The 12,777-nt window shown below is 36.4% G+C and overlaps 1 protein-coding gene and 1 pseudogene across 6 annotated transcripts in view; one reads left to right on the forward strand and one right to left on the reverse strand.

Annotated features, from left to right (window-relative positions):
* Positions 1-12,777, reverse strand: part of PALS2 (protein associated with LIN7 2, MAGUK p55 family member) — a 121,465-nt gene that overhangs the window by 62,280 nt on the left and 46,408 nt on the right. For 5 of the 6 annotated variants that reach the window (XM_042248664.1, XM_027968672.2, XM_027968671.2 and 2 more), the window contains exon 2: positions 2,465-2,583. In XM_042248664.1, the coding sequence (XP_042104598.1) occupies positions 2,465-2,581 (117 nt within the window). In that variant the 5' untranslated portion in view covers positions 2,582-2,583. Of the gene's footprint in view, positions 1-2,464; positions 2,587-12,777 lie in introns of all 6 variants that reach the window. The other variant, XM_042248663.1, reaches the window with a different exon arrangement.
* Positions 6,314-6,981, forward strand: LOC121819510 (protein C1orf43 homolog; annotated as a pseudogene).

The following is a 12,777-nucleotide window of genomic DNA, read 5'->3' on the forward strand; positions in this document are numbered from 1 at the left end:
TTCCAACTGACCTGTCTTCAAATTTGTTAGTCTTCTTGTTTGCTGTGTTTAGTCTTCTGTTAAACCCATCACATGAGCTGTTAATCACATATTATATTTTTGAGTTCTCGAATAACCATTTGATTGTTTTTGACTCTTATTTTCCAGTAATATTTTAAATGTCTTTATTTTTCCCTCTTTCCTTTATTAAAAATGTTACTTAAAAATCTTTGTATATAAACTTTTAAAAAGATTATTTATAAGACTGTTTCTTTTGTTCTTCTCATGATTATTAGTCGCATGCTCTTGCCTGTCCACAAGCCTAGGAATGTACCCTCGCTGTTTCTTCAGCAGTTAATCCATCTTTCCCTCTACTGGTACTGGGAGTTTTGGCCTGCTGTGACTTCACATCTCTTTCTTGGAAGCAGAAGTCCTTTCTTCCTTCTGGGATTTCTTTACCTTCAATGCAGGAATATTCAACTACCACTGCTTCTATTTATTGAGAAGCTGCTTGAATGTTGTTTACTACTGAGTGATTCTTTTTTTTTTTTTCTATTTCAATTTTATCATCAAAAGATCACAATAGCATTTCAGCTGCTCAAAAGTTATGCAGCCATTGCACTTGCTGAGAATAGTGAACAAAATGACCTTCAGTAAGGCCAACATCAGTGACACAAAAATCAGTAATATTTTTACACACAGAAATTCTCAAGAATATACACAGAGAGACACACAACTTGCTCTGTGGAAGAAAGAAAAAAGAATTTGAAGAAACAAGACCTGGCCTAAATATTTCTGTCATTTCCTAGATAAGTGACCTTAGGCAGATAATTTTTCTATTTTAAATCCTAGTTTTCAATTTATAATGTTTTTGCAAAGATGAAATAGCAATTTTTAAAAACTCTTATAAATAATAAGCACATTATAAGATGCCTCGCATAATACAATTGAGTTTCTTGATCTATATCTAAAAGTTTTAAATTAAATAAACATGAGGATGGGGTTTAAGAGGTACACTGAGAATAAAAACTAACAACCAACAGTAAGGTAGGTATGATATTAAGGGAGGAATAAAACACTTTTTAAAGTGGCAGTAAGAGCTCAGAATGAGCCATTTAACTAATAGGCTTAAACAGCCCTAATTTATTTCTAGGGCTTCCCTTGTAGCTCAGTCGGTAAAGAGTCTGCCTGCAGTGCAGGAGACCTGGGTTCAATCCCTGGGTTCGGAAGATTCCCTGGAGAAGGAAATGGCAACCCACTTCAGTATCCTTCTCTGGAAAATCTCATGGACAGAAGAGCCTGGTGGGCTGTAGTCCATGGGGTTGCAAACAGTTGGGCACGACTGAGCGATAACACTTAACTTACTTATCTCTAAGAAACTGAAGTATTTATCTCAACACAGGATAGTGATTGATATTTGTGACAAGAAACTTAAATCTGAAGGTAAATTATATCTTATATATTATTATTAAAGTAATACCTAATAAATTTTGGAAAGACTGCAGTTAAACATGACTAAAATAAAAATTCTAGTTGGGTGATCTGTAAGTGGATTAGTTTCTACTTAGGAACCAAAGCCTTCCTATCATGTGACCTTAGAATGATTACATTTATGAATAAAATGAAGAACTGCATCACTAACTCATTCTTACTATTAGAACACTTAGGAAAAGTATGATTTTTCAGAAGTCTTAGAAGAAAACAAGTAATAGACTATGCTACAAAAAATGATCTCAGGAGAGGATAAAAATCAACACTCCAGGAATGACAAGATGGTTACATGAAGAAAAGGTCAGAGATATAACAAGATTCTACTGAATAGCAAAAGGAACTATATTCAATATCTTATTTAAAAAATAAAGGAAAGAAAAGGTCAGAGACAGTGTATGGCATAGGTTCTTAAAAGCAAGAAATCATCTGAAGAATGGGAGGGCAGGGTTGTGAAACAGTTAATACACTAAATTTTAGTGAGATTTATAAAAATTACTGTGGGAAACACTGTAATTGAAATAAAACAAAAAATGGTTGTAAAACTGTATTTTTGGATGAGTAAAAATGATTACTACAGAGTTGACTATGGAAATATAACTGGATATAAAATATCCAGTTATAAAAAAAATTTTTAAGAAGAACTAGTTATAGGAAGTCAAGAACTAAATTGAAAAACAGGTATATGGTTTAACAAAAAAGAAGGAAATCAGTACCTTGCTGTTGTTGAAAACGGAGACAAAATCAGATTCCTTTTCACAGACTTCCATTATAATACAACTGTTCAGTTATTGTTTCCCTAAAACTTTAAAGTCAATAGAGAAGGCAAAATAGTCCGATTTTTGCGTAAAGTAAGATTTCATTAGTTGTTAACTGTTATCATTTGCTAACTAAGCCTAAGTTATACCTCACTTAGGTTCTAAAACACTAATCTGAAAAGACCTCTGTAAAAACAATTTTAAAAGAATTTAGTTATCTTACGAATAAATCAATATACCTTAGCAAGTGATTTTACAATAGGATTCTCCATAATCCCCTTGAGGAAAATTAGGTCTATTTCTTCTGCTCCCGTAGATGAGGGCAGCTCCGTAAGGTTATCCAACACTTGCTGCATTGCTGCTGAGATAAAAGCAGTATTAAAAAAACAGAAGCAAACCTTAAATTCCAAGCTATTATGAAATATGATTTTAAAATAAATCAAATAAAAATACATTAACAATAAACATTCTTGAAAAACACATTAGAAAAACTGAACTGTTAAACAGTATAAATTTCAAATTGCCTTCCCATGAATTAGCAACAGGACAGGTTTTTACATGCAGTTTGGGGCTTTATCAGACTATCTAATACAGACGTGAGTCTGAGTGAACTCTGGGAGTTGGTGACGGACAGGGAGGCCTGGCGTGCTGCGATTCATGGGGTCGCAAAAAGTTGGACAAGACTGAGCGACTGAACTGAACTGAATACATACTTAGAAGTTTATACTTTCTTTTTATTTTTCATATTTTAAAAAATTACTTAAGAAACACAAAATTCTAAGAAACCAATTAAAAAAAAAATAAAAAGATTAGGTAAACAAGAAATTTCATTCCAACAAGCCCAGAATCAGATGACTTGACTACTGAATTTTGTTAAACATAAAAGAACTAAAATCATTACTTTACAAACTTGAAAAATAATGTAGAAGAGGAAGGAACACTTTCCAACTATTCTGTGAGATCCTGAAACTAAATTCAGACAAAGACATCACAAGAAAACTACAGCCAATATCCTTTATAAGCACAGATGCAAAAATCTTTAATAAAACACTAACAAACTGAATCCAGCAACATATGAAAAGGACCGTACACAATGACCTAGTAGAATCTATCCCAGGAGTACAGCATAGCTCATCAACATATGATAATCAATGACATACACTATTAATAGAACAAAACCACATGGTATCTCAACAGGCAAAGAAAAAGCATTTGACAAAATCAAATACCTTTTCATGATAAAAAAAAAATTTCGACTAGGAACAGAAGGAAATTTTCCTTTGCTCAAGAGCATCTACAAAAATCCCATGGCTAACATTGCACTTAATGATGAAAAGCTGAATGCTTTGCCACAGATCAGAAGCAAGGCAAGGATGTCTACCCTTGCCATTTCTACTCAGCACTGTACTGAAGGGCCTAGCCATGGCAGCCAGGAAACAAAGAATAAGGCACCCAGATAAAAAACGGATGACACTTCCCCTTTTTGCCAATGATATGACCTCATATACAGAAAATCCTAAGGAATATATACAAAAAACCTATTAGAGCTAATAAATGAGTTCAGTAAGGTTGCAAATAAGTACAAAAATCATTTGTACTTCTATACACTAGCAATGAACCCTCTGAAAATGAAATTAACAAAACCATTCCTTTTACTATAGCATTAAATCAATAAAATCATTAGAAACAAATGTAACAAAAGAAGTGCAAGATTTTACAGTGAAACAATATCACTGAAAGAATTAAAGACAAATAAATAAAAAGATATAAAATTTTATGGATTAGAAGACTTAATATTGTTAAGATGGCAATAGTCCTCAAATTGATTGATAGGTTTAATGCAGTCCCTATTTAAATCTCAGTTTCCCCCACCCTTTTTGGTAGAAGTTGATAAGTGGATTCATGTCGGAAATACAATAAATCCAGTAGAGCCAAACAATCCTCAAAAAGAACAAAGCTGGAAGACTCACAATTTTAAAACTCACTAAAAAGCTGTAGTAATCTAAACTGTGATACCAGCATAAATATAGACAGATAACTGAGAGTCCATAAATAAACCCATTTTATGGTTAATAAATTTTCAACAAGAGTGGTAAGATAGTTCAAAGGAGAAAAGAACAGCCTTTTCAAAAAATGATTTGGGGCAACTGGATATGCATTGAAGAAGGTGAAGCTAGATTCCTAGTACATTCAAAATCATAGTCTTAATTTTATTCAGATTAGTTTTATTAATAAGTTTTTTCCCCGATGCATCTTTAGAGTAAGTATACTCATATTGTAGTTTGTTTTTAAAAATATTTTTATTAAAATAAACAAACATTGTAAAAAGACACTGTATTACTAAGTTGCTTATAATAAAATAGAGTAGTTCTTTGTTCCATGCTGTCAGACTCCCTCCTAAATGATCCCATCCATAAGTAACTACACTGAATTTGCAGTTTCTTTTAATCATAACTATATCTCTGGATAATATGCTAATACTGCTACTTTTTGACATGCTCATTTTAGGCATTATTTATTTTTGTTAGAATAGTACTAGCCAATCGTACTAGTATAGCTTGTACCTTTCCCTCTTTCCAGACTGGCAATTTTTACATAAAATCAACAGTTAGTGCTTTTCATATAGGACTCCTACAAATTTCTCCCCACAATATTCCAACAGACTTCTCACATTTCTATCAGTAACTTTTCCAAATGCTCAAACATCAGAACTACTCCCAACTTCTACCTTCCTAAACCCTATCCCAAGCAGTCTTCTCTTGCACTTTAATTGGGACAGCTTCATCTTTAGGTCTCTGACTCAGTAGGAAGAAGTAAGTTACAATTTCAGAATTAAAGAGCTGAATGGGAGAAAAAATGTGCATCTACAACAAGCAGAAAGGAAACTGATATGGAGTTAAGATGAAGTCAACACTAGGAAATAAAGAATATAAGCGAAGTCTACTTCATAATTTTGCTTGAGGTCCAAAGTGTACTCTGGGCAGGGAACAACAGAATCAACAATCTTCAGAAGTATTAATATTTTCACCTGTGACTATAAATGTAGTCAGCTCTACTTTTCATGAGTTTTTTTTTTTTTTTTATGAGGACTTTTTTATTTCTTTGGACATTCTACATTTGTCTTTATTTTTATTATGGAAAACTCCAAACATATACAAAAAGAGATACTATAGCAAACCCAATAATTATCAGCTCTAACAATGAGCAACTCATGGCCAATTTTGTTTCATACTCCTATACACTTTCTGTCCTATGTTAATTTTGAGGCAAATCCCAGATATCATATTTGAGTGCTTATGTATAAAAGATCAGGACTCTTTTAAAATAATGTAACAATACTGTTAGCACATCTAAAAATAACAATAATTCCTTAATATCATCAAATATCTAGCTGGTGTTAAAACTGCCAGTTGTGTAGAAGATTTTTTTTTAATATATCTTCTATATTGGTTCTTGAAATGCTTAAATTTTTATATTTTATGCTTAATTAAACAGGAAGAAAAGTGGCAGAGACTGTGAAATATATTCTTGGTTATTTTGAAGATCTTTATAAGTTGTTACTGATTTTTTAATATATGAAATCTAAATAAAAACTTATAAGCCAGTCATATCCCATGTTGTGAAAAGGGAATTTAGAGTTGCCAAACATTCCCAAACTAATTTGTGTATTTAATAGCGCTTTAATAAAACTGGGCTTCCCTGATAGCTCAGTTGGTGAAGATTCCACCTGCAACGCAGGAGATGCTGGTTTGATTCCTGGGTCAGGAAGATCCCCTGGAGAAGGGCTAGGCTACCCACTCCAGTACTCTTGGACTTCCCTTGTGGCTCAGCTGGTAAACAGTCCGCCTGCAATGTGGGAGACCTGGGGTCGATCCCTGGGTTGGGAAGATCCTCTGGAGAAGGGAGAGGCTACCCACTCCAGTATTCTGGCCTGGAGAATTCCATGGGCTGTATAGTTCATGGGATTGCAAAGAGTTGGACACGGCTGAGTGACTTTCACTTTTACTTAAGAAAACTACCGTAGATCTCGTAAATAACCATGTTTTCAGGCCAAGCCTGGCTTGGTCTTCCCCCAGTTCACTAGGGAAATGACCTGGACGGTGAGCTCCAGGGAACTTGGGCTGAGAAGGCAAGAAGGTGGGGTAAACTGCTGCAGTTCAGCACAGGTTAGGAAAGCCAGTCTGGGGGAATGGTGTGCTGGTTAAGGTTGACAAGAATCTGGTATTTGTACTGCTATTAATTTTTGAGAAAAAGTAAATCATGAGATTCACAATGAAATCTTGAAATTGACCTCATATCCCTAGAGGCCTCATGCCCCCAAAGACTTCAAAGAGGAGATGATATCTGACTATCCCAGACTCTGGGATATCAAGTACAAACCTTGCCTCCTCATGAAGGATGGTCCAAGACTGCTACAGCTGGAAGTCAGAACTGCTACAATTATCTGTACAGGATGAAACCTCGCCACCATCTGTGTCTCTGAAAACCTACTTCAAGCTGACGGCCAGAATCCGTATTCCTTAATGGGCAAGATTTTTGGATTCCATCTGCTACATCTTCTGAAACACTAACACTCTTTTCAAGGGTGTATGCAAAGCCCTCACTGGTACCTTGCTGGATGGTTGAGACAGCCTATGGGACACAGGACTCTTTCTGTGGCCAGAAAGAGTACCCAAACTATCAGGAGGTCCTGACTGAGCTAGTGCCTGTGGTCAAATCTGAAAGTGGGAGCTCTCAGTCAGTAGCCAAAACCTAACCCAGAGGCCCAACAACCAACAGGTGACACACCTCCGCTACAGTGAGAAGAGTAAACATACGCTTCCTCAAACCGAAGATCTTGAAGGAAACTACAGTGGACAGCGTGGATTTTAACTGCTCAGGTTCACTTATATGTGGATTATTTTCAAGAAATATGTGCTAGAGTACTAAACATCTGCTGCTAGTTGAATCTGCCAACACGGAACTGCAGAGACAGTTTAGGGGGATTTTTCCACTGTGCAGAGGGTGGGTGGCCTTAACCACCTGTGCTGTTGAAGGGTCAACCGTATAACACATTGGGGAGTACTCTGTGATGGAACTGAAGGATTCTCATGAAGACTGAGACAGATCAACTGCACTCTGCTTGCCAGGCAGCCCCATGTCATCTGATTCTGAAGGCCCAGACTGGACCAGCTGAAGCCCCACTGAGTCCAGAGATTTTAGAGCTTATACCTGGAGGACCACTCTCCAGCACTTTCTTATGAGCAGTTTCAGAACATCTGCTAAGGCTTTACTGTCCCCTGGTAGAGCTCTTCTCTGGAGTTGAATTCAGATATCATTCTTAATGTTCCTATCAAAAAATTCTCACTTAGTTTACCCACCCTGTTCCAGGTTATTTAATCACAAAGGGGAGAGTTGAGGTGAGGGGTCTTGGAACTTTCCCTATCTTCCCCTTTTGAGTGAAAACTGGGTTTTGGGTGTCTCAGAGTTGACAGGCAGGAAAGGCAGAGAGAAACTGGTGAGGAGGTTAGGTGAAATGGTGAGTGCGGGTGTGGAACCATCCACCCTGGTGCTCCAGTTGCACCAGGTTGTCAAACTTGAAAGCATCTGCCCTGACACCTTCATTCCATACTCTGCTGTGAATAAAATAAATAATGTTCTAACACCTGGCAGAATCCCATCTCCCTCACTTGTTGGGATATTATTGGACAGTGTGAAGAAACAATTGCCCCTAACAAGCCAATTCACTGGCTTATAAATTAGTTATCTAATAACATGAACTATCAAAAAATATAATAGTTCTTTTTAATTAAGTCATCCTAAAAGCATATCAAAGAGACACAAGAAAATATGCAAAAATTATAACAAGGAGCAGTGAGAGAATTAACCTTATAAACTATTAAAACATTAATTAGATCTATAACAAGCACTCTAACATGGATTACCATAAGGCAACTCTTACATGTAAAATCTTAATACATGAAACAGAAAGCTGTTTCATATAGTGAGAACGCTACGAAGCTGAGCTGGATCCAGAGAAGCAGGGAAGTGTCCCAATTTACTCAGAGATTCCAGGAAGTAAGGAAAGTCCCAAAACTCAGAAGGTAAGTTTCCTACAAGTTCCACTCCTCCTCCTCTATTACAAGAGGATGGACTCTAATCAGAAGCTAGATTCAATGACATACAAATGGGATTCCTACTTAAACTAGAGAAAAATTAACATATTTAATCTAGACCCTTCAATTACAAATATGAACAAAAGTAGAATAACTAAACATGAAAACTAAAAGCAAGAATGTAACTCACCAAGTTGCAAGGAGAGATAAGAAAGCCTTCCTCAGCAATTGATGCAAAGAAATAGGGGAAAACAATAGAATGGGAAAGACTAGAGATCTCTTCAAGAAAATTAGAGATACCAAGGGAACATTTCATGCAAAGATGGGCTCGATAAAGGATAGAAATGGTATGGACCTAAAAGACGCAGAAGATATTAAGAAGAGGGGGCAAGAATACACAGAAGAACTGTACAAAAGAGATCTTCACCCAGATAATCACAAAGGTGTGATCACTCACACTCACCTAGAGCGAGATATCCTGGAATGTGAAGTCAAGTGGGCCTTAGAAAGTATCACTATGAACAAAGCTAGTAGAGGTGATAGAATTTAAGTTGAGCTATTTCAAACCCTAAAAGATGATGCTGTGAAAGTGTTGTACTCAATATGTCAGAAAATTTGAAAAACTCAGCAGTGGCCACAGGACTGGAAAAGGTCAGTTTTCATTCCAATCCCAAAGAAAGGCAATGCCAAAGAATGCTCAAACTACTGCACAATTGCACTCATCTCACATGCTAGTAAAGTAATGCCCCAAATTCTCCAAGCCAGGCTTCAGCAACACGTCAACCATGACCTTCCAGCTGTTCAAGCTGGTTTTAGAAAAGGCAGAGGAACCAGAGATCAAATTGCCAACATCCGCTGGATCGTTGAAAAAGCAAGAGAGTTCCAGAAAAACGTCTACTTCTGCTTTATTGACTTTACCAAAGCCTTTGACTGTGTGGGTCACAATAAACTGTGGAAAATTCTGAAAGAGATGGGAATACCAGGCCACTGACCTGCCTCTTGAGAAACCTATATGCAGGTCAGGAAGCAACAGTTAGAACTGGACATGGAACAACAGACTGGTTCCAAATAGGAAAAGGAGTACGTCAAGGCTGTATATTGTCACTCTGCTTGTTTAACTTATATGCAGAGTACACCATGAGAAATGCTGGGCTGGAAGAAGCACAAGCTGGAATCAAGACTGCCGGGAGAAAAATCAATAACTTCAGATATGCAGATGACACCACCCTTATGGCAGAAAGTGAAGAACTACACAGCCTCTTGATAAAAGTAAAAGAGGAGAGTGAAAAAGTTGGCTTAAAGCTCAACATTCAAAAAATGAAGATCATGGCATCCAGTTCTATCACTTCATGGCAAATAGATGGGAAACAGTGGAAACAGTGTCAGACTTTCTTTTTTTGGGCTCCAAAATCACTGCAGATGGTGATTGCAGCCATGAAATTAAAAGACGCTTACTCCTTGGAAGGAAAGTTATGACCAACCTAGACAGCATATTCAAAAGCAGAGACATTACTTTGCCAATAAAGGTCTGTCTAGCCAAGGCTATGGGTTTTTCCAATAATCATGTATGGATGTGAGAGTTGGACTATAAAGAAAGCTGAGTGTCGAAGAATTGATGCTTTTGAACTGTGGTGTTGGAGAAGACTCTTGAGAGTCCCTTGGACTGCAAGGAGATCCAACCAGTCCATCCTAAAGGAGATCAGTCATGGGTATTTATTGGAGGAACTGATGCTGAAGCTGAAACTCCAATACTTTGGCCACCTGATGCGGAGAGCTGACTCATTTGAAAAGATCCTGATGTTGGGAAAGATTGAGGGCAGGAGGAGAAAGGGACAACAGAGGATGAGATGGTTGGATGGCATCACCAACACAATGGACATGAGTTTGGGTGGACTCCAGGAGTTGGTGATGGACAGGGAGGACTGGTGTGCTGTGGTTCATAGGTTTGCAAAGAGTTGGACATGAGTGAGTGACTGAACTAACTGAACTGAATATCAAGAAACATTAACTGCAAAGAAACAGGCTTACTTCTTACTAGGAGGTTATTTTCAAAAGGGGTGGGGAGAAGGTGGGAGAAAGAAAAAAGAAAGAGCAAAAGAAAGAACAAGATTAAATTAAATTAGTATGTGTGGGGCGGGGTTAGGAGTGGGATTGCAAGAATCAAAGTGAAGAATTTTCCCACTAGAAAGGGCAATGAGAGAAAAAGCATGGAAAACCTGTTATGGATCACGAAAACTAGGAGAAAAAATTAAGAAGGAAAGCAGAAATTAATCCTAGGGGGAAAAAAAAGTGATAGATCTGATCACTATGCTGGCTGTTTCTAAAGGTGAATAAAAAAAGGCTGATACTTGGCTAGTGTGACTAATAGAAGACAAGACACAAATAACTTTGGAAGTGTAATGAAAAAATAACTGCAGGCATAACAAAGAGTCAAAAGAAAACACAACGAACAACTTTAAAAATGTAGTCAAGCAGGGATTTTCTAGTGAAATGTCAATTACTGAAATTTAGGATAAAGTTAAAAATGGAAACAGATCATAATGGAAGAAATTCAAAAGGTTTTCAAAGATCTACCATTTAAAAAAGACATTAGGCCTAGATAGGTTTGAGAATAAGTTGTATCAAACCTTCAAGACAGAGATTTACTCACATTTTAAAGCAAAACACAGGAAAAGATCAAAAGCTTTCCGACTTGTATATGGATTTCAAAATTCAATAAAAAGTATATATTAATACTAAACTCCGTATGAGTATATATGCATATATCCCAAACAACATATTAGCAAACTGAATCTAACAATGTCTTTAAAAATAACAATACACAAGCGCAGTTTATCCTAGTAATGTAAAGATAATTTAACATTGTGCGTGCATGTGTGAGAAGTAGCTCCAGTCATGTCCAACTCTTTGTTACCCCATGGACTGTAGCCCGCTAGGCTCCTCTGTACATAGGATTCTCCAGGAAAGAATACTGGAGTGGGTTGCCATGCCCTCCCTCCAGGGGATCTTCCTGACCCAGGGTTCAAACCCATGTCTTTTATGTTTCCTGCATTGGCAGGCAGATTTTTTACCACTAGAGCCACCTAGGAAGCCCAGTTTAACTTTAAGAAATATATAATATAATTTAATATATATGACAGTATACCACCCTCAATGCTTCAAATACATGAAATAAAATTTAAAATTTCTAATGGAAAATCTTACCATAACATGACTAGAAGAAAACCAGAATAATTTTATATCAGAATCTGTATGAAGCATTATCCTTAATGGAAAAATGTCAGAAGCTTCACCATTAAAGTCAAGGAGAAGACAAGAATATCCACTAAGATTACTATTTTTCAAACCTTTATTGAACATTTTAGTCAATGTAGAAAGATGTTACAAAACAAACAAACATACACAGGTTATAGCTATCTACTTAGGAGAAAGACTAAGGAATCAGCTGAAAAATTATTGAAATTAGTTATAAGAGTATGACTTGTGTCTTCCTAGACACAAGAGCAATACAGAAAAATCAAAAGTTTTTCTAAATAACAGTAAAAACCAATTTAAAAACATCACTGAGAGAAAGAAACTACATTCATGACAGCAACAAAATTTACAAATAAGAAATAAGGCTAAAATAGAAATGTTCAGATAGACATGGGATAAATATATGAAAGGATACTTGGGCTTCCCTGGTGGCTTAGATGGTAAAGTGCCTGACTATAATGTGGGAGACCTGGGTTCAATTCCTGGGTAGGGAAGATCCACTGGAGAAGAGAACTGCAAACCACTCCAGTATTCTTGCCTTGGAGAATTCCAAGGACAGAGGAGCCTGGCAGGCTCCAGTCCATGGGGTTGCAAAGAGTCGGAAACAACTAAGCAATTAACACACACACACATAAAGGACATTTAAAATAAATAAATGAAGAGACCATGTTCTGGCATAGGACAATCCAATTCTATAAAAATATTAATTCTCTCCAAAACATTTCATACAAAAAAAATGAATGAATAAATCCTAACAAATTCCAAAGGATTTTGGGGTAAACCTATTCTAAAATTTAACTTATAAGAGAAAATATGTAAACCCACCCAATATGTTTGCAAAAAATCAGATGTAAAGAAGGTGCTGGTGCTATCACATATAAAAACACTATAAATTAAACTGGTGCGGTATTGGCACAGCAACAGAGAAATCCTGACAAGCTAAATAGGATTTAATATATGCAGAAGGTGACATTTCAAATCAGTGGGGGGTAGGCTTCAGTTAAATATGGTAGATTGACTACTTAAGTTTATAGTCTTTCCCTCTAGAATCTCTATTAAAACAGAAGCAAAGTAATAATAAAGTTTTTTTTTAAAAAAAAAAAAAACCCATAAGAATAAAGAGGGAAGAAAAGAAATAAAATAGCAAAAATATTTGAAAGTTTGGACATGGTAGGAATAGAAACTGGAGTAAAGGAAGCAGT

This window comes from Ovis aries, chromosome 4 (assembly GCF_016772045.2).
Source record: "Ovis aries strain OAR_USU_Benz2616 breed Rambouillet chromosome 4, ARS-UI_Ramb_v3.0, whole genome shotgun sequence".
In the NCBI taxonomy this organism is placed as follows: Eukaryota; Metazoa; Chordata; class Mammalia; order Artiodactyla; family Bovidae; genus Ovis; species Ovis aries.